The sequence below is a fragment of the Mytilinidion resinicola genome (genome assembly GCF_010093595.1).
Source record: "Mytilinidion resinicola strain CBS 304.34 unplaced genomic scaffold BDZ99scaffold_11, whole genome shotgun sequence".
In the NCBI taxonomy this organism is placed as follows: Eukaryota; Fungi; Ascomycota; class Dothideomycetes; order Mytilinidiales; family Mytilinidiaceae; genus Mytilinidion; species Mytilinidion resinicola.
The window spans coordinates 1,175,710-1,200,658 of NW_022985447.1; the positions used below are offsets into that span (position 1 = coordinate 1,175,710).

The window sequence follows — 24,949 nt, forward strand, 5'->3', positions numbered from 1 at the left end:
ACCTACGGAAAGAATTTGTAGGAATTATTCCCATACTTTTCGGTGCGAATGCCCTAATTTCCATAGGCCGACCACATTAGGAAGAAGGAAACACTCGATGCTCTGATGCAATGCCCTGTGCCGAAGTGCTTATACAAGTCGCCGACAGGAAACGGAAACTGTGAGTACCCATGCGGGGATGATAGCAGCCAGAGTACTGCTGCTGCCTGGCGCAGGTTGTGTGCCATAGGTAGAACGATTGATCTTCATTATGAGAGGGCTCACGCTAAAGAGACATAAATGCGAAAGTACAGCTCTTGCATTTCGTCCAGTGCTAGCTGGAGAAGTGGACACCCTCAGTAAATGGGGCAATACATGGCGAGGTACTGTTTTTCATTATGCAGATGAGAATTTTGCGGGGCGGTATGACGAACATTGCGATGACACGAACGCTTATGGTAGTGACATCTCTTACCCAGCTAGTGGGGAACGATTTCGGTTTATCTAGAAGGTATAAAACATGCAAAAGCTGGATGTCAAGGACATGTTATCATGCCCTTCGTGCTGCCTCTTCCATAACGCCATTGCCCCAACGCCTTCACCATGCAGTTTTCGAGGACATCAGATAGAACAGCCGTGACGCATCCCATCATCACATCTTAAGCCAAGCGCAAGACGCTCCGAACGCCCTATCATTGTGTCTACACCTACTCCTCCATCGCCTCCACCTCCTTGACCTCCTGCGTCGCCGCAGAATAGTACCTAAACCCGGTTAGTCAGATCTCAACCACCTCAGCTCATCAATCAGGAAGTAACTCACGCCTTCATATCCACCCTAAACTCCGCCATGGCCACCCCAAACATCTTCAGCAGCGCTGTCTGGTGGCTATTCAGCACCTGCCCTTCCTTGCACACCTCATAATCGTCCTCGAGTATCACTTTCCCTGAAACGAGCCGGGTGGGCATCCCCCACTTGCGCACCGTCACTTCCAGCGAGTGGGGCAGCGGCACGTCGTCCTCGACGGCGAGCTCGCCGCCGCGTGAGTACACGGTCCCCGCGGGCACGGTGAAGGTTTGCGTGGCGGGGATGCCGGCGCGCGCGTAGTCGGTCTGGGTGTAGGCGGCGAAGTGGGCGAGGACGGCGGAGGGGTCGCGGGACGTGAAGAGGAGGCCGACGTTGCCGGCGAGGTAGGGGGTTAGGGCGTGTAAGTTCGGGAGGTGCTCGTCGGAGTCGGTGAGGCCGAGGGCTTTGGCCATTACTTTTGTTTTGCCGAAGAAGAGTCTGGGGGTGGGTGTTAGATTTAGGAGGGCTGTGGATGGGTGATGTGGGATATGGTATTGGAGGATAGACTACTAAGAGTATAAAGTATAGAATGCGGGAAGAAAGTAGAAATTAGATATTACCTGCTATCTGAGAACTCTGAGCGCACTTCTTTTAGGTAGGTGTTGCGCATGTTTTCGACGGAGAAGACGAAGATGTATTGGTACGTGTCTGCTGCTTCGCGTACGTTCGCGAAGAGCTTTTGCGAGAGTTCTTTGCCCTTCTTGTCCGTCTTGGACATGTGGATGATCTTCGCGCGCTTGGATTTCGGCATTTTGGGTGGTTTGGAGGTGGGGTTTTTGGCTGTTAGTGAGTCGCTATCTGCGAAGACTACTTTTTGTAGTCGAGAAACTTGGCCTCTAGAGCTGGGCCAGGTTTATTTACGTGATACAAAGCGCTGGAGGTCGCGAGAGCGTTGCAATTCCTGGTTGGTGAAGGTCGTGTCGTCCAACTGCGAAATTTAGAAACTTTTCGATGGGGCCCATTTTTAGCGGGAACCAAATGTCTTGGCATTTGTGGCGCTTGCTTTCAAGGTGGCATTTGACCTCGGGGCCCGCCATTGCTGGCTTTGAGGCTCAGAATGTTGCTCGACGACTTTGGAGATGCTCGGTTTTATGGATTATGTCCAAAACGCATTCGCTGAAGCAACCGGTTGGAACCGCGACAACTCTTACGGGACGCTGAACGCAACTGCGCAAGGTTGGTGTCTCTTCCACGGTGCTCCATGACTACCGTCGTACTCATTCAGCAATAAGCTTTACTCGATTTCGATACCCCCCGTGGCTTGCGTTTAAATCTATCGTCTCTTGCGGCACCGACCTTTGCCACATCTTACAGTATCGGGAGCGTGGGCGTTGTTGATGGATCCGTCTCATACCTCTACTCCTCGGTACCGCTTCAAACAAGCGCAAAGAGTTGCGACATAGACTTGCACCGTGTTATAAGAGGATATCGTCATTTAAGAGAGCTCCGGAGACCAGATGACGATGCATGGTGGGAGTTATGGCACGGCGGTAAACGGATAGATCGAAAGAGTGAGCTTGAATGCACTCGTTCACATGAAATGTCACCTAAACGATCATCTAGAAACGCTCTTATATGGCCGGATACTGGTTCCGCACTCTACCCTTGAGGCACTCTATCTCCGGCGACTATCACCTACTCGACAATTGAGGATATCATGCGTTAGTGATTCGAACCTCAACAATGGCGGCACAATATTGGGACTTCTTCAAAACGACCATGGCAAATACAGCACGGAGTATATGTATAGCACCGACAGTGCTTTAATGGGCGTACGCGGACTATACAACTTTGGGTTCGACCCCCGTGTTGAACCTGCCATACCCACCGGCCAAGAAACGACTGAGCCAATCTACGGCCGATTCAGCGCCGGCGCAGAACTCTACTATGGACTACTAAACAAGAGCGGTGGCATAAGTACCGGCCTGCGGTTCACAACGCTGCCGCACCATACTGGATTCCCCTACACGATGACGCTTACGCTGAATCCCCTAATGGGCAACCTCTCTTCGACTTACGCAGTCAAAGCTGGCCAGAATCTAGCACTATGTTCGCGGTTCGATTTTAACTTCTACTCCTACGAAAGCGATCTCCAGGTCGGATGTGAATTGTGGCGAAGGCGGCGAAACCCCGAGGTCGAATGGGCGGTAAAGAAGCTACGCCCTGATTGGGACGCTCTGACACCAAAACCGGACGAGGACGTGGCGGGTGTTTTAAAAGCAAGAGTTGACCAGAACTGGAAGATTGGATTGCTGTGGGAAGGCCGCGTTAAGGAGCTACTGTTCACTCTGGGGGCGAGCTTAGACCTGAAGCGGCGAGAGCAGATCTTCAGGGCCGTGGGCGTGGAGCTACAATACTCGTCATGATAATGAAATATATGGCGTATGAATCGTATGATTCATGCAAACGCATTGCGGCTTTGTGCTGGCTGAGAGGCTCTGGCGTATTCGAAATGGAGAGCGATACTAAACTCATTTATATTGGAGCCAAACTAACGTACTAACAGTAGCATTGTAGCTTTGCTAGTATATCACAGCATCAACTTCATGTCCTCCTACTATAAAACACCCGCAAATGGCCTCACTAACAAAGTGTATGAGTCGCCGCGTCGATGAAACAGTTTGTGGGGTAAGGCCAAGACGTAATGCCGTCATGATTCCCAAGCCCAAACAGCACCGTTTTGAAGCCAGGAGTTGACGGGGCGTATTAAGCCGAAGCCTGCGAAAAGCATACAATTCTCCATTGCCTGAGGCGAATATGGCTCATCGGGTGTCTCCTAACCATGAGTTCGTCGGAGATCGCCTTCCGGGTCTGACAGCAGTCGCAAGTACACCCAATCGTTCAAACGCCGAGCATCAATTCCTCACGCGTTTTCTGCGACCACTACACGTGAGACAGGGGATTCGGAGCAATGGTGCATGCCGAGTCAGCCGCAAAATGCGCTGGACGTAGCATGCTTCTAGATCCAGAACAAACCTGTCAGATGTCACCACATGGCCTAGAGCTGCTGCGCTGGATAGCTTTGGCAGCGGAGCTTTCGCAGTTCGACCGGGCGGGACATCGGCGATGGCATCATGCGATACCCGGAGGATGTGCTTGTTTTGCGCCGTTTTCACGCGTCGGGGTGATAACAGGCGCAGGAAAAAGCCACTGGAACGCGTCGAGGGGAGGAGATGGCGTATCACGTGATTCCGACAAATCACATCACATTACCGCCCATTATCTCGACACCACGAGCCAGTGATACGACTAAAACATAGGAGGAGATATGCAAGCAGCAGACGAAGGTATTCACAAGTGCTCGAGGCTGTAGATGTACCCCGTCGCGAGCAAACTTGCAGTGCGATCAAACGCGGGTGTCCCACGCTTTTCCCCCTCGCTAGGGCAATGGGTAAAAGGGTGATTCTCGGAGCCGGTAGCTGCAGCTGGCCAGGTGAACAGCCCTGCAGTTCATGCCTGCGATGCTTGCGGTGGCTGTTGGAGAGCGGGGGTTTCTGTCCAATCGAGGGCTCCGCTGGGATCTTCTGGCGCCGTCAGCAGCGCCTTTCTGCGGCTCCTGTGGGCGGTTCCTGGCGCTGTTCCACACGCCTTGCACGCCAGGCCGCCTGATCCGAGCGACCAATTCGCCTGGCCGTGCGCGGGACCTGGCAGAAGCCTCACGGCAGCTGTTGGTGTCGCCATCCACGGCGGGCGCAGACCAACGGCGCGGTGCCCATTGACGCTGCTGTGTCTGTACACGGGGTATTCCAATGGCCAGGCGAAAAGAGCATCCAGAGAACAAGTGCAATATAGAATATCGTAGAGAATAAAGTCGAGTCTGCGGCAGCCGTTGGCTATTAAAAGATGGTGAATGGCACGTGCCCGCGCCCGATTCGGTTACGCCCTTGGAACCCCTAGGGAAGCCCACGCCCCTTCATTTCTTCGCTCCTGCCTGACAACTCCATCATCTCCTCTGCTCCCCACGGACTCTGTATCGTCACCTCAGTCGTCCACCACGTTCTCTTCTCGTCCTTGTTGTCTTTTCCGTGGATAGCTGTCACTCCTTCCAGCTTCCGCTCACGTTCATTCATTTTTGGGCTCTGCCTGTCCCCTCCTTAGTCCTCACGACTCCAAACCCATCCTTTCGGCTTCTGCCAGCATCGCTCTCGGTCGATCCATTACTGCTCCCAGCCAGCAGCTTAACTTACTATACTTCGACGCACGCCTGGACGGTGACTTCGACACGAGCTCTCGACCGCGGCCCCTACGCTCCTTTCAGCTCGATCCCGCGCCCGAAGCTTGCGCCCTCTACATTCATTCAATCCGGCCTCGACCGCGTCCATTGCTTGGACAATATTTTTGACAATAGTTACGACGAGCCACAGACGAGGCGGACCGTCGCTTTCTTCTCTCCGGACCCCACGCCGCCACTGCGAGGCCCCCCGTACACATAGTACTTCCAATGGAGCAAATGGAGGACACCAAGATGTCTTCGACACCCTCGCCGACCGCCTCGGCCACCACCAGCTCTTCGGCCGCTCGCCGGCCGCCCCGCAAAAGCACACTAACCCAGCAGCAGAAGAACCAGAAGCGACAGCGCGCCACGCAAGACCAGCTCGTCACCCTCGAGGTGGAATTCAACAAGAACCCGACGCCAACCGCAGCCGTACGCGAGAGAATAGCCCAGGAGATCAACATGACGGAGCGTTCTGTACAGATCTGGTTCCAGAACAGGTAGGAGCACCGCGAGTGGGCTGCACGTCCAATACTGATGATTTCATAGGCGAGCAAAGATAAAGAACATTGCGAAGAAGAGCATCGAGAGCGGCGAGGACTGTAACGACATCCCAGAATCAATGCGTCGATATCTTGCCCTGCAAGCTATGGAGTCTGGCAAATCGATGGGACGGGACTTTTCCCTAGGTCGATCCGGATCCCTGGCGGGCTACGGAAGTGGCTCCATGATGCTCAACACTGACACGAGCTCCTCCAAAGTTGGTGAGTTGCAGGTGTACTCACATTCACTTTCTCTCGTCTAATGTATCACAGTCATACATCACTTCGCATGTCGCTCGCTGAGCATCGGCTCGTGGCGCCGCGTTGGCCAGAGTGCGATGGACCTCGTCATCTTCTACTCGCCGGAGAAGTGCTGTGTTACCTATTACATCAACAACGACTCGGCTGGCTACAAGATCGAGTACCCCTTCGCTTACATCAAGAACATCAGCCTCGAAAACGGAGATGTCGCCAGCAATGCCGAAGGTGCAGCACAACGACCCGGCGGCCTTATCGTGGAGCTGAACCGGCCACCAAACTTCTTCATGGACTCGTCCGGCTCCGGCGGATTCTACCAGTGCGGTGACTTTACCGAGGAGCAGCAGGCGTCACAGGTTCTCGTACACCACCTCGGCGGCCATCCCAAAGTGCTCAGCGGGCAGCTGGCCAAGCTGGTGTCGCTGGAGTCGTTTCAGAGCCGACACAACCTCTACGACCACAACGCGCTCGCTGTTTCGGCGCCAGTTTCGCCAATCAACCACCGGCCGGCGTCGCAGCCAAACCACATTGCGCATCCGCACATGGGTATGTTTCACGACGGCCCGTTCGGGCCTGGCCTCCACCCTGGGCGTGGCCACAAGCGTCAACGGAGTCGTTCGGTGCCTGTCGCAGTTGACTTTTCCATGTTGCGAAACCCGATGCCCTCGTTTCTGATCCAGCAGGAGCCGTCTCCGTACATCCCCAACCCGGAGATTTTTGCCCCCATTCCCCAGCACCACCCCCAGCAGCCAGGCCCCATCGGCCCGAACCTCAGCATCGACACTTCGGCTGGATATGGGTTAGACTACCGCCAGTATCCCATGTCTGCGACAACCGCCAACTCGCCCTCCGAGTATGGCACCCCGGCCTTCTTCACGTCGGGACCCCCGACCGACAACATACCCGCGTCCAACTTCAACACTCAATATAACATCCCGTATCTGTCGCCCATGCCGAACGGGCAGAACGGGCAGCATTCCGTCTCGCCTATGTCTGCAATGGGTCCTCCCGATCCAGTCATAGCGAACCAATCACCGCCGTTGACGTCGATGGGGCGGGACGGCTCAGGCGACCTCTACCAGATGTCGCACGACAATGGTGTTTCGGACGAGGCCCTGTCCCTGACCGACATGTACGCCAAGCAGACGCTAAACCTTCCGTTCCGGTCGCCCATGGAAGACAACGTCGACGACCTTGACATGCACAACTTGGTGCAGTTCGGCACAATCGACCCGTCTAGCCTGTCACCCGAGAATCACCAACTGTGACAATGAGCATCGCGACCAGAACACGACTCGGTTTCTCTTCGCTCCTCATAGTCACTCTAATACCTGCATCGATCGTGTCTCATGTGTGCTGCAAACATGTGCAGCATGCCCTTGGACTCCAGCCTCGAGACAGGCCTAGACTCTATCTGCATAGGCTCACATTGCCTGCGTGCCTGACGGATGGCAAGTTACCCCTTGCCATCAGTCACGATACACTTACCCCCTAACTCGAAATACTTCTTCTAACTTTTTTTTCTTCAAAAATTCAGTATTACTTCCCATTCGTCGAATTGGGAAAAACTTAATCTCCAATCCTTCCGTTACGCAGATTGAACGAAACACGGGGCAAAGGATCACAAGGCGTTGCGGGGTGTGCGGAAACAAACGGCTGGTGGGGCACACAACAGACTCAACACACACACGGGAGTCATAAGAATAGGCGGACTGGTGGAGCCTGCGCCGGGCGTCCCGTCGGGGACGGATGGAAAGGCTAAGAGACGAGGTGAAAGGTGTTTCTTTTGAGATGGGATTGATTGCCTGCCTGGCTTTTTTTCTTTCTATTTGTTCGTTCTCATGTTGGGGGCTCTGTGTGTGTGCATTGGCATTTTTGTCTTGTGGTTTTTTCTTTTCGTATGTTTTTTGTGTCTTTCCTTTGTTCCAGATTTACTACTATCAGAGTGCGTGCAGAGCGTGGAGTGTGTGGAGGATCATAGTATGGGCAGGCAGACAGGCAGGCGATGGCATGGAAGCGAGCGAGTGTCTTGTGAAGCAGAGAAGAGATTAAGCAAGCCGCTGTGCGGCTACCGCGTATCCTACTACTTATTTACAGGGCTTCTTCCAGAAGTTTTTAGTCGATGATGTGGGAACTATCTTGATATCCTTCCGAAGCCTCTCTCAAAATCGAGCCATGTCGTGTGTCTTTCGGTGTGTGGAGGGTGTGTGTGTGTCGTTTGACTCTTCTCTCTCGACGCGCTGTGCGTGCATAGGCAATCATTTTTTTTATTAGAAATATGGTCCTAGATTAGACCGAGGGGTCTCTGTTTGTCTGCTTGTTGTGAGCGCTACTTCTGCTTCTTTTGAGCCTACTATTTCTTTGTTTATTTACACTTTTCCTCGTTTTTGCTGTAATGGTGTTTTTTCGGGATATGGCATCAGGCATGGCTAGGATAAGGTACTTCTCTAATATGACTATATTTAATCATGTGTAGATATTGTGCCCTGAGATCGCGAGATCGCGTGTGACCGAGTTGCCCGAGCACTGGAGGTTGTGCACGCGAGGGGAGGAGAAAGCCTGGGCGGTAGTGTGCGATTACAAGGGTGGAGCGCGTTATGGGGAGGCTAAGCAGGGCTTCTAGATGCTGGAGGGTTGTGTAAAGACCGGTTGCCGGCGTTCGAATTTGTGTAAGCTGATTCTATGCGAGGCTGTTAAATGCAGGGGGGAGAGGGTAACTGGGTGAATTGTGAGGCTTAGTTACCCGTGGCCTTCGCGTAGGGCAGCTAACTAGCCAGGAGCTGGCTGTCCGCCTAATTTGTTCCCTTTGCTTGATAGACTCGCAGCAATGCTTGGACTGCTTCTCGGTGGAGGACACGACGGCGGGGGTGGAAGGAGATGGGCGGCAGCTAACGGTAGAGACTGTGAGGGAAGTTTGCTAGACGGGTGGGCGTAATTGGGTGTGACGAAGGGCGGCGAGCGCGTGCTGATGGTCGCCATAATGGCGCTCGTTGCCGGTGACCTTAAGAAGTATGCCGCCTCAGGCGCATGTAGGATTGACCGCGACTTGCGGTGAGGGCGAGAGGGAGCAGCGTTATACTACAGTAAAACCTCGGTATAGTGGTAGGGGTCGGTGACTAGGGGTATTATCGCTGTATAGAAAATATCACTTTACATAGGGTCACGTGCGCGAGATTTGTAAGCAAGTCTGTCCCAAAACCGCCCAAGGCGGCCCAAAAAGGGGGGGGGCCGAGGGCCACGGACCACTCTCCCATACAAAATCCTGCCCCAGTTAGTATGACATTGTATGAGAGGGGCTTAGCGATACTATATTAAGGGGAGAGCTAATGATATAGGAGGTAAATCTTACAGTCCAGCGATTTGTATTACTGTATAGAAAATATCACTATACACCAGTATCACTATACCGAGGTTTTACTGTACTACACATGTTGCACACAGGAGTAAGTAGTAAGCAATCTTCTCGCGCGGAAGGATGGACAACGCAATTGCATACAGAACTCGCGAGCTGCACTAGGGAACGGAGCTCACACGCCGCCGCGTCGAATAGTCGCGTATGGTGAGGCGACTCTTACATAGGGCAATTTCGAGGCACGAGAAATCAGCACTACGCGAAGGCCACGGGCATGAGTGCTGACATGCGGTGCGAGGTGCGATGTTTGCAATGGATATGGAGTCTGGGACTCGGGCCAGTTCAACCTCGTTTCATGGATCCGAAGATGGGTCTTCGCGTGCAGTTGCCCGCGGGAGGCCTGTGTGAAAACGGCGGCCCGCTGGTGTGCAGATTTTTGTGGGATTTGTGCAGCGGCCAGTGAGAGTTGTGCGTGCCCCTGACGCTGCGACCCAAACGGCGCAGTGAAAATGCGAGTGGCGGGTGAGGACACCAGCGGGTGCTTGGCGTTTTGTTAATTTCCTATGCTCCTCCATAACCCGACGTCCCCGTGTCCCTCCTGCATGCACTCGTAGCTCCTAATCCTTCTTTCTGTTCTCCTGCACGAAGCCCGCCGCTAGGTCAAGCTGTCGACCGCCTGCAGCTGCGACATTTTGGCATCTGCAGCTCCTACGCCCTTCTCGGCGGCGCATCCGGCTTGTAGCGACACCCTCAACGCGACTCGGACGCCACGGCACCACACTCCTTTACCGCTGCAGACGCCGCAAGTCGACCGACCAGCCTGCCCACACGCTCCCGATCGCCAGGTAGGTCAATCGCTGGCGTCGGTCACCGGACGCTGTAAGTGCCTTCTCTGCAGCTTCACCATCCGCCGTTTCCACTTCCGGTGGCTGCCGGGAGGATGAGCGAATAGATGGTCATCACTCCACCGCAACCTCACCCAGCTCCACCACCACTTTTTCCAGCTCCATTTTTGCCGTCTCAAATGATTTTGCCTATACCGCCTCGATACTAATACTCGTCCTGCTGCAGTTGAGCTTTACATCCCTCGAAACGCGTACCCTTCGCCACCTCACCGCCTCAATTGCACGTTACGACGCCGGGCAGTGCTACCAGTCCTGCGATATATCTACGAATAGACAAGGCATACACAACCCGCTTCCTGCTACATAGACTGAGCCAATTGCCATGCCGACTCGTACGATCAACCCTTTCGCCAACAGTCCTCCTGCCATCACCTCTGCTCTCGATGCGATGAATGAGAAGGAGCCCGTACGCCGATCCTCCTTCTCCAAAGTCAACAACCGTTTCTCGCAACTCTTCTCTACCTCTCCCAAGTCAAAGGCATCCGAAGCTGCTGCGCTGCAGGCCGCGCTTGTAGCCCAGCAGCACGTTCTGCTAAACTCGCCCTCGCCCCAAGGCGTCAATTCCTCCACCCTATCGCTACCCACCATCTGTCTTTCTACAGCAACTGGCGAGAAGTCGCCAATGGAACCCCAAACGCTCTTCCAGCCGCCCTCACCAGCCGAAGCCCGCCGTCTCGCCAAGTCGCACGCCGAGTTTGGGCCATTGGGATCGCAGAGTCACCGATATACCAGCCAAGCCGATGAAACGATAGCCTTCGCCGACCCTGTTGAAGACGAACCGCCGTACTACTTTCTCATTACGACCTATATTAGTTACCTCATTCTCATAGTCTTTGGCCATGTGCGGGATTTCTTCGGCAAGCGCTTCCGCCAGAAGCACTATGCTCACTTGAAGGAGAACGATGGATATGCTCCGTTAAATAGCGATTTCGACAACTTTTATACGCGCAGGCTGAAGATGAGGCTGAATGATTGTTTCTCGCGACCGGTCACCGGAGTCCCGGGACGTTTCATTACGCTTCTGGACCGCACGTCGAAGGATGGAAACAACACGTTCACGCTGACTGGCATGACTACCGAGACCCTTAATATGAGTTCGTACAACTACCTCGGATTTGCTCAATCTGTTGGTCCATGTGCAGACTCCGCGGAACTTTCCGTCAAGAAGCACGGCATCAGTCTCGTCAGTCCTCGCGCCGATGCAGGAAACTCCGACTTGGCTGTTGAAGTTGAGGATTTGATTGCGAAGTTTGTTGGCAAGCCAGCCTCCATGGTCTTCTCCATGGGTTTCGTTACCAATGCCACTGCGTTCCCGGCTCTGGTTGGAAAAGGCTGCCTCATGATTTCGGACGAGCTCAACCATGCCTCTATCCGTTTCGGTGCCCGTTTATCTGGATCTGCAATCAGAATGTTCAAGCACAACGACACCAAGGACCTAGAGAAGTTGCTTCGCGAGGTCATTTCCCAAGGTCAACCCCGCACGCACAGGCCGTGGAAGAAGATCCTTGTAGCCGTCGAGGGTCTCTACTCCATGGAGGGCACCATGGTGAACCTCCCCGCCATCATCGAGCTCAAGAAGAAATACAAGTTCCACCTCTTCGTCGACGAGGCCCACTCCATCGGTGCGCTCGGGCCCAACGGCCGTGGCGTCTGCGACTACTTCGGCGTCGACCCCTCCAATGTCGACATCCTCATGGGCACGCTCACCAAATCCTTCGGCGCCAACGGCGGCTACATCGCGGCCGAGAAACACATCATCGACAAGCTCCGCGTCTCCAACGCCGCCATGCTCTTCGCCGAATCCCCCACGCCGCCTATCCTCGTCCAGATCGCCTCGTCGCTCAAGATGATCACCGGCGACCTCTGCCCGGGTCAGGGCGAGGAGCGCCTGCAGCGCCTCGCGTTCAACTCGCGCTACCTCCGCCTCGGCTTGAAGCGCCTCGGCTTCATCGTATACGGCCACGACGACTCGCCCATCATCCCCGTTATGCTGTACAACCCCGCCAAGATGCCCGCCTTCTCGCACGAGATGCTCAAGCGCAAGATTTCGGTCGTTGTCGTGGGTTACCCCGCGACGCCGCTCGTGAGCTCGCGGGCGAGGTTCTGCGTTAGTGCGGCGCATACGAAGGATGATTTGGATCGTATGCTTGCGGCGTGTGACGAGGTGGGGGATTTGCTGCAGCTGAAGTTTTCGAGCGGGGTTGCGGGGGGCGCGGAGCCGTTGGTGGGGGAGGACGAGGTGCTGGAGAAAGGCGGGGAGAGGGAGAAGGGGAGTGAGATGCAGCTTGTGGCGTCGCCGCCCCGGTGGCGGCTGGAGGAGGTGTTGAAGCGGGGGGTTGAGGATGTGAAGGTGCCGCTAAGGTAGATTGGGGGAGCCCGGGTATGGGGTAGAAGTGTAATGATAATCAAGGTGGCATAAGGGACGGTGTAGTGTGTACGGTGTTGTAAATTTCTTCCACTCGCTTTTTTTGCGGCATGCATGCATCAAACTAAAACAAGGACTTTCAGAAGTGGGGATTTTTCAATGTGGAATGGAATGAGGGCATGAAAGCATTGGAGGTTTTTTTTGGGGGGCTTTTTCATCAAGTTCTATACGGCTTTCGAGGCTGCATCAGTCGCTATCGGCCCTGATGGCGTGGCGACTTCTCTTTTTTCTTCTTCTGAAAGCGTTAAGCATCGCCTACTGTGTGGGCGCTTTTTAATCATTAATGCGGCAAGAGCCGTGGTGTTGCACTCTTGTATATAGATGGGCTGGGGGCTGGGGGGGGGGGGGGATAAAAAAGGGTGAAAATGAAGAACAAACTGTGGGAATGAATGAACCTCGAGCAGCTAGGCAGAGATGAAAGTGGGTTGCGTTTTTTTGATTTTTCGGCTGCGTGGAAAGCAGGCATCACCGCTTTCCAAGGCTCCTTCCCACGTCTCTTTTGCTTGCTGGTAAATGCGCAGCATTCACGTGAGGGTGCCTCTGAACGGCAACTCTTGGCAGGCAGGTTGGAAACAAGTTGTTTGAGCAAACCGTTGGAAAGTGCATGAACGACGCGCTCGCATTGCAGGCTAGCGGGCTTGGCGCGGGCGGTGATTAGTAAGCGGGTGAAATTTGGGCGGAGGGGGGCCGCTGGTATGGATGGAGTGGATGCAGTGCTCCAACGTGGTGGGCGGATGGCATGGCGTGCGTTTTTGATGAGGTTGACTGTTTTGGCAATACGGTGGTAGCCTCATGTTTTTCGTTCGGCGCGGTGTCCGGATTCGGGAATGCGTGGCATGGTGGCATGGTGTGGTGTGTTTTGGTGGTTTGGAGTGAGGCGGGCAGGCGAGCAAGAGGACCATCGTGTGGCACTGCTGCGGGGAAGGAGGGATGGATGTCCCGTGGAACGGGGTACGATGCAGGAGTGTGGAGGAGGCGTGTTTGTGGGTTTGTTTTTGGGGCAGATGATGAGGATGTGATAGTGAGACGACGAATGGGGATGAGTTCGAGGCATGGCTAGTGGTGCGTGCTATCGAGGAGTGAATCAAGAAGATAGAGAATTGTGTTTCGCTCATTACTTTGTATGTATAGAGGCTGAGAAATGAGATGATTGGGCGAGTCTGCATCGGGAGGCTCGCTCTCCCAAGCTTGCTCTTATGTTGTAGTACTAAGCAATTGAGCTGAGAGACAAAGCGTGATGGTGTCGATTCGGAATCACTGTTCATTCCCCGACTGGTGCTATGCCATCATTGTTGATGCCTCGCCTGATACGAAGTAATTTACTTGAACTGATACTGTTCCACGGCAGAATAGAGAAAAAACAAGTGCGATTGAAGTACAAAGCTGACAAGCTAGGAAGCACCGCGAGAGACTGCTGAACTAGTACCGAGCATTTGGTGGTATGACCAATACTCATGGCGGTAACGTTGCTCGGATGAGTTGGTGTTTCAAGGCCTGGAGGCCTCGACATAGACGCCATTCGCTTGAACTCGGGCATCTAGAACCACGCGTTAATCGGGAAGGCGTTGGTTACGCAAGAGCCATGCCGAAGGCCATCGTAAGGTGTGTGTGGTGGAAATCTGACATGAAGGGATTGCATGGAGACACACAAACCATACCCCCGCGGTCCTTCAAAAAGGTTGTTACACCCTTCCTATCTAGGACCGAAACACGATATCAAAAAGACGCCCGTCCGCCCCGCTTGCAAGGCTGAACCCTCGGCCGTACCCATGTGTTCGCATTGCCGGCAAGCAATCGGGTGCTCCACCATGCCGGTGTGGGTGCCCGCATGCGGAGCGGCCTCTGAGGCCCGCTGCGAGGGCGTGGATCCAGTTCCAGCCTGGAAGGCAGTTGGAGTGCGTGACGCTGTGCATATGCAGGCGTTCTTACAGAGCTCGTAAAAGCAGGCCCTACACGAATCGCAAGCTGGACGCGTATAGCACTCCACTGCGCAAAGGCAGCTTCCGCTCGCAGCCGTGAGAGTGGATTCCACCATGATGGTTTGGATCGCCTTCACAGCAGGGCTGCAGAGGCACGAAGCAGAGGAATGTTCGACGCATGTGTGCTACGATGGCTTTGGTGGTGCCTGCGAGGGGTACTTCTCAGCGTCAGGCCCGCCGTCTGGCAGCACTGCAGATGCTTCAGCGCTGGAGCAGAGGTGACTCAGTTGGGCAGAGCACGACATCAGGCAGAGGTGGTGAGCAGAGTGCGCTGGCGAAGTAGAAGTGCCGGGCATCAGGCGGTAGACACATGCTGAGAAACGCCCGGGCGAAGGACTGCGCCCTGGTTGTGAGCGGCGATGGCCTGACGATGTCCTCCGGATTGTCCCTCATGGTGTTGTCGTATATCGCCCTGTTAGTTGGTGGTTGCCTTCTTGCTGCGTCGTTAGTGATCCGCCATCCTTCAACGCCTCTGGTCCAAGCGGGGCGATCGACGAGTTCTAGTGGACTTCGACCTCCTCCCTTTGCGTTTCGCCGACGGCATTATCGCGTATCTCTCACACGAAAGCATAGTCAGCCTTGTTGGGCTCTACTTATCAAGATGCAAGCAATAGTGGTCGAAAGTACTGGCACGTTCCCGGATGTAACAGACATGGCCACAAAGGATACACCATCAGGCCGCGTCGCGTATCCGGAAGCTGTTCGCGATATTCAACACATTTCCAGCTTACTGGCGCTGGGTGTTTTCCGGTCAATGGCGTTGAGCCTCCAGATGCTTTTGGATGGCGAATAGTAGGTCGCGAGGGCGGCCGTGAAGGCATCTCATCTTCTGGTTGCCTTCTTTACGCCCGACGCATGGGACGCACGCTCCTCACCGGCGGGAACCCACAGCAGCCACTCGAATTCTGAGGCAAGCACACGAAACAGGGAAACGCCAATCAGCGACTGTCAGAGGTCCAGCCTGGTGTTATCAGCTGGTCCTTGACCGATCGCCTTGTACGTGGTACCAAAGTCGTGCATGAGGCCTGGTCGTGGGAGACCTGGTCAAGCAAGACAAACACAGACATGATACTCAAGGTAGGAAGAGATGTCTATATATCTCACACCGCAATCCCTTCTCCGCCTTATTTGTCAGGTTGATACCCCTCACTCTCAACTTTCTTCTTAAGCGTAAAGGCGCTCTGCCTGACACTTCGAATTATCTTATCGTCTTCCTCCACCTGACCGCCTATATTCTCACGTTATCTATTACCTAAACAATCACTCAATCATATTCACCACATGATCCCCACAATGGTGGGAGGACATGGTGGGCAACCACTCCCGCAAGGAGACCAGTTCCGACATGTGCAGCAAGTGGGACCAAGGGCCTCTCTTAGTCAATTCCCTGTCTATGATGGCTTTATCCCCCAATACACAGGATGGATTCTCAAAAAAGTGCCCCTCGATGACCTTCCACAAGGCATGGAACCCTCCTGGCAGCGAGTCCGTCAAATCCCCATGAGAGTACCCATGAGCGATCTTATGTTGCAAGTTAAGAAGCCGCGCTCCAGAAAGGAAAAGGCACCCCGCTCTGTTCAGAGCGAATATGATGGTCTCAAATCCGACCATATGCGCCTCCAGATTGATAGGCTCATCGACGAGCAGAATATCGAGCTTTCCCGGTCTACCAGGGACATCGAATGGACTATGGCTAGTATTGATGTAGAATGGAAGGACATCAACCGGATTCAGATACAAGTAGCTTCAATCACAGTCATACTGAAGACCCAAGTAAAGGCAAATGTCATGTCTAGCCATTTCAGCGACCATCAGGATCCATACTTCGCACGTGAGCCCAAAGCCAGCAATGGGAATGCCCAAAGCCAGAAACAAACCCAAGGAGGAAAGTCCTCGCAACAAAATTCAGGGAATCCCCAAGGTCAAAACCAGAAGCAAGCCCAACATCCAGGACAGCATCAGGGGCCGAATGCTGGGAATCAAGGACAAAACAGACCCAATACCCAGAATCAAGGCTTCCCAACCCCAACCCTACCCCCACCCCCACCTCCGCCTCCGCCTCCGCCTCCGCCTCCAGCTCCTCAGCAGCAGCAAAAGCAGCAGATGCAGCAGCAAATGCAGCAGCCTCCACCACCACCACCGCCCCCTCCTGCTCCGCAGCAACAGCAACAGCAGAACCGCCCTCAGAACCAGCAGCCTCAGATGGCCCCACCTCCTCCACCGCCGCCGCCACCTCCACCACCTCAACATGTCGTGCCACAGCAAATGGGTGGAATGCCGCAGCAGATGGGTGGTATGCCACAACAGATGGGCGGTATGCCAAAACCACATCAGCAGCCAAGCATGCGATTCGAGCCACCGAAGTTTCCAAAAGTGAAGGACAGCGAAGCTTATCACAAGCAAAAGGCCAAGATACTCCATCATCCCACCGACGATGATGTTTCAGACTACTCCGACACCGATCTTAGCTCAGAAGATGAAGAGGATGACTACATCGACCAACGCAACCGCCGTCACTCGCCCGAGAAACCCTCCACCCAGCGCAAACCTCAAAAGGTCTACCCACCCCCTCCCATGGGCAAGAACCTGAAAAGACAACCCAGCCCCCCAACCACAAACCCTAGTACAACAATCATCAACATCACCCAGCCCGCCCCTATTGATCGCCGTTCTGAAATGTACCCGGAAACCCGAAGCTTAGCCTACGACCCCGTTTCGAAGGTGAAGGGCTGGATCGAGCCCCCTCATCACCGCAACCACTCTGACCAAGAGTCCGACGACTCGTTCTACGATGCTGGCGCCTCTGTCTTCTCCCGCTCTGGCAGCTCCGATTTCACAAGTCCACCGTCCCCACCCAGCAGCCTCGAAGACGACTACCCACCAACGCGAAAGGGGTCGCTATTCAAGCACGACACAGCAACTGAACATCGCCGCCCAAAGCCTGTGTACAGAAACCATGGCCCGCCTACGCCGCACCGCGAGCCCCAGCAGCACCGTGAACTCCAGCAGTATAGCGAGCCCCCACAATATCGCGAGCCACAGCACTATCGCGAGCCCCAGCAGTACCGTCATCCCCAGCAGGACCGTCAGCCCCAGCAGTACCCCCAGCCCCAGCAACAGCGCGAGCCCCCGCAGTACCGCCAGCCACTTCGTCGCCGTGAGAGCGAGCCGGTACATCCAAAGTACGACCACCCCCCACAGACGCCGTCTGATATGATAACCTACCGCTACGTCTCCTCGGACGGGCGTACCGAGCACAATGACTACCCATGGCATGCGCCCCAGCAGCAGCAGCAACAACAACGGCGGTCTATCACGTGGGACAGCGGACACCCGCAAAACGTGCCGCGCTGGATGGCTAACGAGGTGCCTCGGTATGGTGGTCCGCCCCGGCTACCTGCGCCGGAGTATCCGCCGTTGGAGGAGCGAGAGACGCAGGCGCAGCGGCGGCAGCGAGAAATGATAGAGGAGAGTATGGAGTATATGAAGCTTACTCGGGAGAAGAAGATGGCGCCGCCTCCGCCATGGGGTGGGCGGAGACGGGGAGGGCCGTTGCTGCCCTATCCAGTCACCGGGATGATGAAATGACGCAAATCAAGTGCAATTGGAGGAGGAGGTAGCTTGATAACGAGGCTCTCGTTCCGGAGTTGATTGATGGGTATGCCTCTACATTCTTGGCTTGTGTTTATATATCCTGTAGTACTTCATACTTCATCCTGATGGTTAGTTAGATGCGGTGCGTGGTCAAAAGTTGTATGGTAGCACTTCAATTCGGATTTCTGTATTCTCGACCTCGAACGTCTGTAGTGAGTGAGCTTGAGTGCTCGGACCGTAGCGTGCATACCGCCATCTGAAGTCCTCCGACTTGTTCTAGAATTCGCGAACAAAACCGATAGCACTCTTGTCTGCATATACCCGTTGACCACCGTGTGGAGTCCTCCAATAAACCCAGAAAATCCAGAATAGAACTCACAGCAGCCTTGTCTGCGTACGACCGTTGACTACCGTGTGAAGTCCTCCAATGCACCCCGGAAATCCAGAACAAAACTCACAGTATTCAGCATGCACTCCACGCCTCCGAAGCTCTTTAATCCAACAAGGAACCTTCCTACCTACACTTGAGCTTTTCCGAAGCCACTCTCTAACCAAATAATAACCGTACTACTCCTGATTCATTGCTCGAAGCATCGGCGGACAGAAGGCCAGAGCAAGGGTGGAAGATGCTAGGAGCGGCCCACATGACCCGCCATCGTCTCTTTTATTGGCGCGTACAAATGTCGTTGTTAATTATCGAAGAAGCGCGAAATGGAGTTTCGCACCAGGACGCGGAGACTAGGCCCTGCGGTGCAAGACGTATGTTTCCGTGGTCGGCTGATTGAATGGCATGCCGGGCACCATGAGTATGCATGCGGAGAATAAATCCTGCCCATTACAGGCAGAGAGAAGCGGTGTGCTCCGAGTCAAAAAGGAAGGCATGAGAGTTGACGTTCGATGAGGCTCTGTGGCTTAGTCGCAGAACTACGCTAGCCGGCAAAACACGGAGAGTGGCGCGTGACGAGACCAGCACGGATGGGGCCGGAAATTGGGGCAGTCACATGGTCTAGGCTTTTGAGCAAATGCCCAACTGTCTACCCCTCGCCAGGATGTGCAAACTTCAACAGCGCCTTGAAGACGCCCCCCTTTCAGCAAAGTTGGTGTCGTCTCTCAGGTAAGCAATGCACCGTGCCCTGCAGCTTTCTCCCATTTTTATTAACATGCCGTTTATTTAGAGATCTACGCGCAGCCTATCAAAACAAGCCACCCACCAACTCCATTTACCTACACTACCCATGCCATCGCATCTCCAGCAGTTCCTAATACATATTGATAAGGGACTGGAAGAGTGGGAGGCGCAACATGCGAAAGAATATACTGCTACAAATGTGCGCCCAACTACCCTACTGAAGTGTCCTGCGGAGGGGCAGCTATCTGTCCTACAAGGTCAGATAGCAAGTGATCTGATGAGGCAATTTCCAGATGTACGTTTCTCTTAGCCTTCACTAATATGTATATCTAAATATACCAGCTCTTGCAGCGCTGGGGAATTTTCCAAGCGGTTCCACCTGGATCAGACATAACCAACAAAAGTGATCAGATAGTTATCCCCATTCGAATCACGAAGCCTAGCGTATACATAACCCAAACCAAAGAATCCCCAGATCGCAAAAGTATCTCTTTGGACTATGCTATCTTCTGCGCCGCTGGGCAGTCAGCATTTATCAGCGACGGCGTGAGCTTTGTAGCGTGGATGCGGAGAGACTAGTCGGTTCGTTGGAGGGGAATATCGGAGAGGTTGGTTAGCATGCTGGGGTTTCTATGCGAACGTGTCGTTGTGGTAGTTGTTTTGGATGTCGGAGGGGTTGGTTAGCATGCTAATTCTTTTCCTAGTAGGGTCCAGGAGCGGATTGGGTTCGTCGCGCCGTCCTCTCGTTTCCTTTTTTCATTATTTTTCAAGGAAAGGATGGCCATATCCTTAAATGGCCACAGAACAAGTGAGTTTACTTCCCTCTAGGTGCCTGTGATCTTTTATTGATATCTCGAGCAGAAAACATACATAAAGCCAGAAAACCCAAATACTCGATTGTCTCATGGGCTTGCCCCCTTCGAAGCACGACTACGAAGACGAGGCTTCGATAAGTCCAGGGTGAGGGCTCTTCCAAAGCGATTCATTCGCGTCAGCGTAGATTATGCTAACATCGAATCAAGCTCCTTCACAGTCTTTACACACCGTCGATACACTGAGTGGTCGATATGGCTGGGGGGGGCGATCTGCCTGCAAGCCGGTGCTCGAACAATCTCTCTACTGGGGCTTAAGCAATCTCTCCACCGGGGCTAAAGAATTCTTTCCACTGGGGCTCAAGCATTTTCTTCGTTGCGACCACTGCACCCCGTCGATCACATGAACGGTCAGTACAGCTGTACATCGAGCGTCTCCACAGACACTCAAGCATCCGCAACGGGACTCAAGGGGTCTCTTCCTTGCGGTCTCTGCACCCCATCGATCACATGAACTATCGGTACAATCAAGAACGGATGAAGGGTTCTAGCAGAAGGCTGAGCTTGTATTGGGAATGGTCCTAGGTCAAGGCTAGGTCTGGATGGAGGATGGGCTTGGATTGAGAATGATTCTACATGGAGGCTAGGTCTGGAATAGAGGATGGGTCTGGTCGGAGGACGGTTCTGAATGGAGGATAACGCATGAATGGCCATAGATGGATGATACAGCATGGATGATGGACGGTGGGCATACTGGTAGCAAGTGTGGCTGGGGTACTCTATTGGTCGAGCGAGGGTCAAGCCGGAGGTAACGCCAGTGGGAATGATACTTTCGGATATTGGATAAGTCACGTTGATGTGGACTCATGAACGTCTTGAGGACAACCCCTGCGAGCTCGCAGGGCAGGGAAGAGTCGTATCGCACTTAAAGAACTCACGCCATCTCAACAACGTGCTTATATTGCAGAGCAAAGAAATGGAGCAAAATCTCATGGTGACTCACTGGGCTCATATTTGGAGTGAATCTAATGGATACGCATCTGGAAATGAGAAGAAGTGGATTTTCTGAAATGCCGATAGAGAGGCGAACGCCCCTGATTTTGGAAATCCTTGTTAGGATCATACACGACCAAGTAGTACCATTGAGCGCGCCTCCTAAGTTACATAAGAAAGTAGCATAAAGAGAATTCTTTACAACCTTGGTAGAGTACTAAGACATGATCTTACGTACACTTATTTACCACTACCCAGGGTAACCCATTGAGCTTACTTGTCCGCTAGGCCATCTGGCGTCCTAAAGCGCTCAACAGTTGAAAATCGTACTGCATTGCGCATCGCTAAAGTCGCCAATGAAGGTCCTCGATTTGTCTCTAGATTCAATATTGTGAAAATAACTGGGAGCTGATGGAGCTCCTTGTGCTGCAGGCTGTGTACCGTATCGCCCAATGAAATTCTTGGCCTCATCGTATGAGGTAACTTGCTTGTACTCATTTCCGGCGAACACAAACGGATTCAAGCCATTGATGAGTTCACCTCGCTGTGCTGGTGGCATTTCAAAGGACGGTGTGGGCTGTCGTTGGCCATGAGGGGAGTGTCTCTGCCCATAGGCGATAGCAAGAGCGTCGCTTTGGGACTGCGGGCTTGGAAATATTTGGTCGTAATGCGATAGCCCCGCAGAAGAAGCAGGAGGAGGTGGAATTACTTCCTGTTTATGGCGTCTAAAAGGGTTGGTGGGGCTGCCCACACCTACTGCCGTAGCCAGGGCCGGTAACGTGTCGGGGTCTGAGGGTTCATCCGCATCGTCGACATCGCATTGATGGGGTTTGCTTGCTTCTGGCTACGACTTGTAAGCATAAGTTACGGTACATAGGGCGATTCAGAGTGGGAGTACCTTTTCAGCTCGCAAGGCATCTAAATTTTGCGAAGAAGGGTCTGGTTTCTCTAGGTTGTGTCTTTGGGCTCGTACTCTTGGTGACTTCGCCCGGCTGCGGTGTACCTCCCCTTCAAGGTAGCTGGCTGATCCTCCTGTCTTCTGAATTGCTGGCATCATGAATCCGCCGTACGTCCCGAGTATGCAGAGCGCGAGGGAGCTTTTGTTTTCCTCAAGCTGTGAGAAGCCTTTGGATATTTTGTCCTCTCTGTGAGCGGACCAAATAGCCCTCCAACACCTCTTTCCAGGCTTTTTTGACGTGTCTTTTAGGGCTTGTGAGAGGGTGCGATGGAGGTTCTTGACAGTGTCAAGAAGAGTTTCAAGGTGTCGAGCGATGAGATCGGTCTTTAAGGCTTCCGTCTCAGCTATGAGGCGTGCCGTCTGGACAAGTTGCTCGACCTGATTGGCCAGTTGGGCGTATCGTTCTGGTGCCCTTTGGGCTTGCTGATACAGGTCATGGAGCCCGATGACAATAACGCCGCCGTAATGAATAATTTGCCCTACGCTTGCAATCACCCCGAGAACTTCGATTCCAGCCATCTTGGATCGGTTGCCTCCAATGATAAGACCAGGGCTGGCCGGTTGAATGACCAAGGGTTCCGAGGGCGTTCACGCGCATATAGGTGATTCCAAGCGGCCACAGTGCGTTGTCACTCCGCTTCGGGATGCCGAACTGTACACCAAGTGGTAAGGCTGACCGGAAGAAACAAGCTCGTGCAGTGTAACACTCCATCAAGTCGATCGAATAAATCTGGGTATTTGTGAGCGACAACTTGCACTCTACGCGCAACCGATCGTTTCGAGTGAGCAGAGAGTACATTTATGTCTGCTCAATCTGCAAGGCTTTGTATCAGACCGCCGCTCCCTGAGGCACACCTCGAGGCGCGAATGTAGAGGCCTTACGAATCTGCCAAAGTGGACCTTCTACGTCCAGGAGTTGTCTCTGGAAGTTGTAACCGTACTGAGTGGAGGAGCCGATTGGGTAGGGCGAGAAATGCGGGTGTCAAGAGGCGAACTTGCCATGGAAAAAGGCAAATGATTGCGGTAAGGCGCCATTGCCACGTCGACAAGCTTCCTGAATTAGCCTGACCGCAGGCGCTTATTGCAAGAAAATGCTTAGAATGTGACTTCGAATCGCGATTATGCCCAGCGATTTCTAAAAGGCTGAAAGGCAGTTTCACCGCCCAAACTCGACAGAGCCCCTTAGATTGGATGCTCGGGAGTTGCGGCAGCCCACTGCATATGGCCGATCAATCAGGGTGCGCGATGTACCGACAGAATGGTTTGATTTCGCGAGTGGCTGAAGACGCATGAAATCCGGTGAAGACTCCCATGCATGCACAACGCCCGATTTAGCACTTGCCGTGCCCACTCCTAGATGAAATGCGGCTCAAATTTCAGTGCGCTTTAGCTGTCATTTCGACCTTAAGTCGATTGATAGCACACACATGGTACCAATCCAGATAGTTAATACAGATAATCGCCGTCTCATGCTGCATGATAATCGGTCCGTCTTTACTTCGTCATCCTTTATTGGTACGCTGTCCGAGAGTCGATCATCCTTCATGTCGACCATTCAAGCCAGTAGATAGACAGACAGACAGATATATTCTTTGCGATGATTTAGCTTCAGTGAGGATCCATGCAGCGGCTGTCTATGGAGCGCATATCTCTCTTTGAGGAGGAAACCAGCCCACGCTGGGAAAAACCTCTCCCTAGACCGGCTACAGCAACCGTCTTCCTTTAAGCAGTATATCTGCATGTCCCGGTACTATCGCCAGTCGTAGTGACGCACGACATTGCAGAAACACATGTCCTAGTGCATTCCCACCCCTCAGCACAGCCGCTGGTGCAGCAACGCCCTTCCCAGCATGGCAAAGGGTCAAGACAGGTGTTGCTGTAGCATTGATCGCCGGGACAACCTAAACCGGACCAGCGAGTACACAAGGTCGTGGTACCATTCCAGAGGTAGGTTTTGACAGGCCCAGTAGCGCCGAACAGAATACTCGTTGTTCGTGGAGGATCTGAGCTAGTCAGAGAAGGTGAGAACGAGGTCACTGCAGCGGCGAATACTGTTTCCTTTGTTGACGGCAGAGTCGAGGATATTTCGGGTTGCTGGGTTTCTGATCCAGGAGCGAATGTAGTTTGAGCCGAAACGAACGCGGGTGGTCCGAGGATGGTTATCTTGTTTGTATCTCTTGACGACTCGAGGTCTTTCTGACTTGAGTCGAGCGAGGAACGTGAAAGCGCAGAGACCGAGACATAGGCTGATCCAGACGTTGGTACAGGAGCATCGTGGACGGTGGCTGTGTACCATAACGACATCGTTGACATGGATTGCTCTTCTGATGTAGGCGTGTGGGATGGTAAAACCTGAGCACCGAACAATATGGCGACTATCACCCCAACTGAGACTACGAGAACCACGATCGCGATGGCCTCCTTCTTCCTCTTCAACTCCCTCGGTTTGTTGATGATATTGATGATATCTCCTGAGAAGTTTCTAAATTCTGTTAGTATAAACGGCAGGACCTTCAAGATAGACATACCCTATGAACGCACGCGCTTGTTCTGAAACATTGATCAGGGAGAACCGGATTGGGCGAGCTAGATCATGAGGAGCTGGAGCAAGGGGCGCTGGATCTTGAGGGCTCCTGACAATGGCATCAGGAAGTGTGTCGTCAGGAGAATCCATTAATGCGTTAGAAACCTATGCCGCTCAAGACACACTACTCTGAATATGTGAATATGAGAATAGGGTTACGCTCTAGTTTTAATTGTCCGGGTATTATAATTAAGACTGCAGTGAAGACACTAATATGTAAACGAATGACAAAAGGAGCGGAGCGGCGGAAAGCGAATGGACGGTACTGGCCAGCAGATACCAAGATGAAGGGTTTCGGAGAATCAACGAAGAGAAGGGGCAAGTGCGAGAAGACCTCAATGACGGAATCCCTCCAGAAGTTATAGAAGAAAGAGGAAAACGA

General features: G+C 53.4%; 10 protein-coding genes across 10 annotated transcripts; 5 read left to right on the plus strand and 5 right to left on the minus strand.

Moving 5' to 3' along the window:
- Positions 1–411: 411 nt before the first annotated feature.
- On the minus strand, positions 412–1,731 carry BDZ99DRAFT_418709 (mRNA turnover protein-like protein 4). Its single transcript, XM_033716864.1, has 3 exons — positions 1,384–1,731; positions 800–1,261; positions 412–741 (listed from the first exon to the last, which is right to left on the minus strand). Exons 1-3 carry the CDS (start codon positions 1,572–1,574, stop codon positions 687–689), a joined length of 708 nt encoding a protein of 235 aa, XP_033576059.1. The 5' UTR covers positions 1,575–1,731; the 3' UTR covers positions 412–686.
- A 138-nt stretch (positions 1,732–1,869) lies between these two features.
- BDZ99DRAFT_463908 (mitochondrial distribution and morphology protein 10) lies at positions 1,870–3,369 on the plus strand. The gene is made up of 3 exons (XM_033720175.1): positions 1,870–1,999; positions 2,056–2,334; positions 2,387–3,369. The coding sequence occupies exons 1-3, from the start codon at positions 1,903–1,905 to the stop codon at positions 3,187–3,189; spliced, it is 1,179 nt and encodes a 392-aa protein (XP_033576060.1). The 5' UTR covers positions 1,870–1,902; the 3' UTR covers positions 3,190–3,369.
- A 1,710-nt stretch (positions 3,370–5,079) lies between these two features.
- Positions 5,080–7,345, plus strand: BDZ99DRAFT_45323 (uncharacterized protein). Its single transcript, XM_033718320.1, has 3 exons — positions 5,080–5,536; positions 5,586–5,800; positions 5,852–7,345. Exons 1-3 carry the CDS (start codon positions 5,265–5,267, stop codon positions 7,102–7,104), a joined length of 1,740 nt encoding a protein of 579 aa, XP_033576061.1. The 5' UTR covers positions 5,080–5,264; the 3' UTR covers positions 7,105–7,345.
- A 3,070-nt stretch (positions 7,346–10,415) lies between these two features.
- BDZ99DRAFT_389677 (serine palmitoyltransferase 2) lies at positions 10,416–12,458 on the plus strand (the record flags this gene model as incomplete). The annotated part of the gene is made up of 1 exon (XM_033715650.1): positions 10,416–12,458. The coding sequence occupies one exon, from the start codon at positions 10,416–10,418 to the stop codon at positions 12,456–12,458; it is 2,043 nt and encodes a 680-aa protein (XP_033576062.1).
- Positions 12,459–13,216: 758 nt separating this feature from the next.
- BDZ99DRAFT_463911 (uncharacterized protein) lies at positions 13,217–13,720 on the minus strand. Its single transcript, XM_033720176.1, has one exon. It carries the CDS (start codon positions 13,570–13,572, stop codon positions 13,309–13,311), a length of 264 nt encoding a protein of 87 aa, XP_033576063.1. The 5' UTR covers positions 13,573–13,720; the 3' UTR covers positions 13,217–13,308.
- Positions 13,721–13,936: 216 nt separating this feature from the next.
- BDZ99DRAFT_45344 (uncharacterized protein) lies at positions 13,937–14,672 on the minus strand. Its single transcript, XM_033718329.1, has 2 exons — positions 14,177–14,672; positions 13,937–14,055 (listed from the first exon to the last, which is right to left on the minus strand). The coding sequence occupies exon 1, from the start codon at positions 14,551–14,553 to the stop codon at positions 14,212–14,214; it is 342 nt and encodes a 113-aa protein (XP_033576064.1). The 5' UTR covers positions 14,554–14,672; the 3' UTR covers positions 13,937–14,055; positions 14,177–14,211.
- Positions 14,673–19,138: 4,466 nt separating this feature from the next.
- Positions 19,139–19,983, plus strand: BDZ99DRAFT_45448 (uncharacterized protein). Its single transcript, XM_033718391.1, has 4 exons — positions 19,139–19,205; positions 19,267–19,515; positions 19,563–19,828; positions 19,925–19,983. The coding sequence occupies exons 2-3, from the start codon at positions 19,327–19,329 to the stop codon at positions 19,797–19,799; spliced, it is 426 nt and encodes a 141-aa protein (XP_033576065.1). The 5' UTR covers positions 19,139–19,205; positions 19,267–19,326; the 3' UTR covers positions 19,800–19,828; positions 19,925–19,983.
- A 71-nt stretch (positions 19,984–20,054) lies between these two features.
- Positions 20,055–20,426, plus strand: BDZ99DRAFT_45469 (uncharacterized protein). The gene is made up of 2 exons (XM_033718399.1): positions 20,055–20,180; positions 20,243–20,426. The coding sequence occupies exons 1-2, from the start codon at positions 20,125–20,127 to the stop codon at positions 20,370–20,372; spliced, it is 186 nt and encodes a 61-aa protein (XP_033576066.1). The 5' UTR covers positions 20,055–20,124; the 3' UTR covers positions 20,373–20,426.
- A 1,106-nt stretch (positions 20,427–21,532) lies between these two features.
- Positions 21,533–22,628, minus strand: BDZ99DRAFT_45505 (uncharacterized protein). Its single transcript, XM_033718421.1, has one exon. It carries the CDS (start codon positions 22,500–22,502, stop codon positions 21,909–21,911), a length of 594 nt encoding a protein of 197 aa, XP_033576067.1. The 5' UTR covers positions 22,503–22,628; the 3' UTR covers positions 21,533–21,908.
- A 1,045-nt stretch (positions 22,629–23,673) lies between these two features.
- On the minus strand, positions 23,674–24,880 carry BDZ99DRAFT_45539 (uncharacterized protein). The gene is made up of 2 exons (XM_033718439.1): positions 24,512–24,880; positions 23,674–24,465 (listed from the first exon to the last, which is right to left on the minus strand). Exons 1-2 carry the CDS (start codon positions 24,655–24,657, stop codon positions 23,706–23,708), a joined length of 906 nt encoding a protein of 301 aa, XP_033576068.1. The 5' UTR covers positions 24,658–24,880; the 3' UTR covers positions 23,674–23,705.
- Positions 24,881–24,949: the final 69 nt, after the last annotated feature.

Coding starts and splice junctions, on each gene's coding strand:
- BDZ99DRAFT_45323 (XM_033718320.1), top strand. CDS start 5,265: ATGGAGCAAATGGAGGACACCAAGATGTCTTCGACACCCTCGCCGACC. Junction 5,537..5,585: donor CAGATCTGGTTCCAGAACAG/GTAGGAGCACCG, acceptor ATGATTTCATAG/GCGAGCAAAGATAAAGAACA. Junction 5,801..5,851: donor CACGAGCTCCTCCAAAGTTG/GTGAGTTGCAGG, acceptor AATGTATCACAG/TCATACATCACTTCGCATGT.
- BDZ99DRAFT_45344 (XM_033718329.1), bottom strand. CDS start 14,553: ATGGTGGAATCCACTCTCACGGCTGCGAGCGGAAGCTGCCTTTGCGCA.
- BDZ99DRAFT_45539 (XM_033718439.1), bottom strand. CDS start 24,657: ATGGATTCTCCTGACGACACACTTCCTGATGCCATTGTCAGGAGCCCT. Junction 24,466..24,511: donor CAAGCGCGTGCGTTCATAGG/GTATGTCTATCT, acceptor AACAGAATTTAG/AAACTTCTCAGGAGATATCA.
- BDZ99DRAFT_45469 (XM_033718399.1), top strand. CDS start 20,125: ATGGGCTTGCCCCCTTCGAAGCACGACTACGAAGACGAGGCTTCGATA. Junction 20,181..20,242: donor GAGGCTTCGATAAGTCCAGG/GTGAGGGCTCTT, acceptor CATCGAATCAAG/CTCCTTCACAGTCTTTACAC.
- BDZ99DRAFT_463911 (XM_033720176.1), bottom strand. CDS start 13,572: ATGCCTCGAACTCATCCCCATTCGTCGTCTCACTATCACATCCTCATC.
- BDZ99DRAFT_45448 (XM_033718391.1), top strand. CDS start 19,327: ATGCCATCGCATCTCCAGCAGTTCCTAATACATATTGATAAGGGACTG. Junction 19,516..19,562: donor TGATGAGGCAATTTCCAGAT/GTACGTTTCTCT, acceptor TAAATATACCAG/CTCTTGCAGCGCTGGGGAAT.
- BDZ99DRAFT_45505 (XM_033718421.1), bottom strand. CDS start 22,502: ATGGCTGGAATCGAAGTTCTCGGGGTGATTGCAAGCGTAGGGCAAATT.
- BDZ99DRAFT_418709 (XM_033716864.1), bottom strand. CDS start 1,574: ATGCCGAAATCCAAGCGCGCGAAGATCATCCACATGTCCAAGACGGAC. Junction 1,262..1,383: donor TCAGAGTTCTCAGATAGCAG/GTAATATCTAAT, acceptor ACCCACCCCCAG/ACTCTTCTTCGGCAAAACAA. Junction 742..799: donor TTTAGGGTGGATATGAAGGC/GTGAGTTACTTC, acceptor AACCGGGTTTAG/GTACTATTCTGCGGCGACGC.
- BDZ99DRAFT_463908 (XM_033720175.1), top strand. CDS start 1,903: ATGCTCGGTTTTATGGATTATGTCCAAAACGCATTCGCTGAAGCAACC. Junction 2,000..2,055: donor GCTGAACGCAACTGCGCAAG/GTTGGTGTCTCT, acceptor TTCAGCAATAAG/CTTTACTCGATTTCGATACC. Junction 2,335..2,386: donor TAAACGGATAGATCGAAAGA/GTGAGCTTGAAT, acceptor ACGATCATCTAG/AAACGCTCTTATATGGCCGG.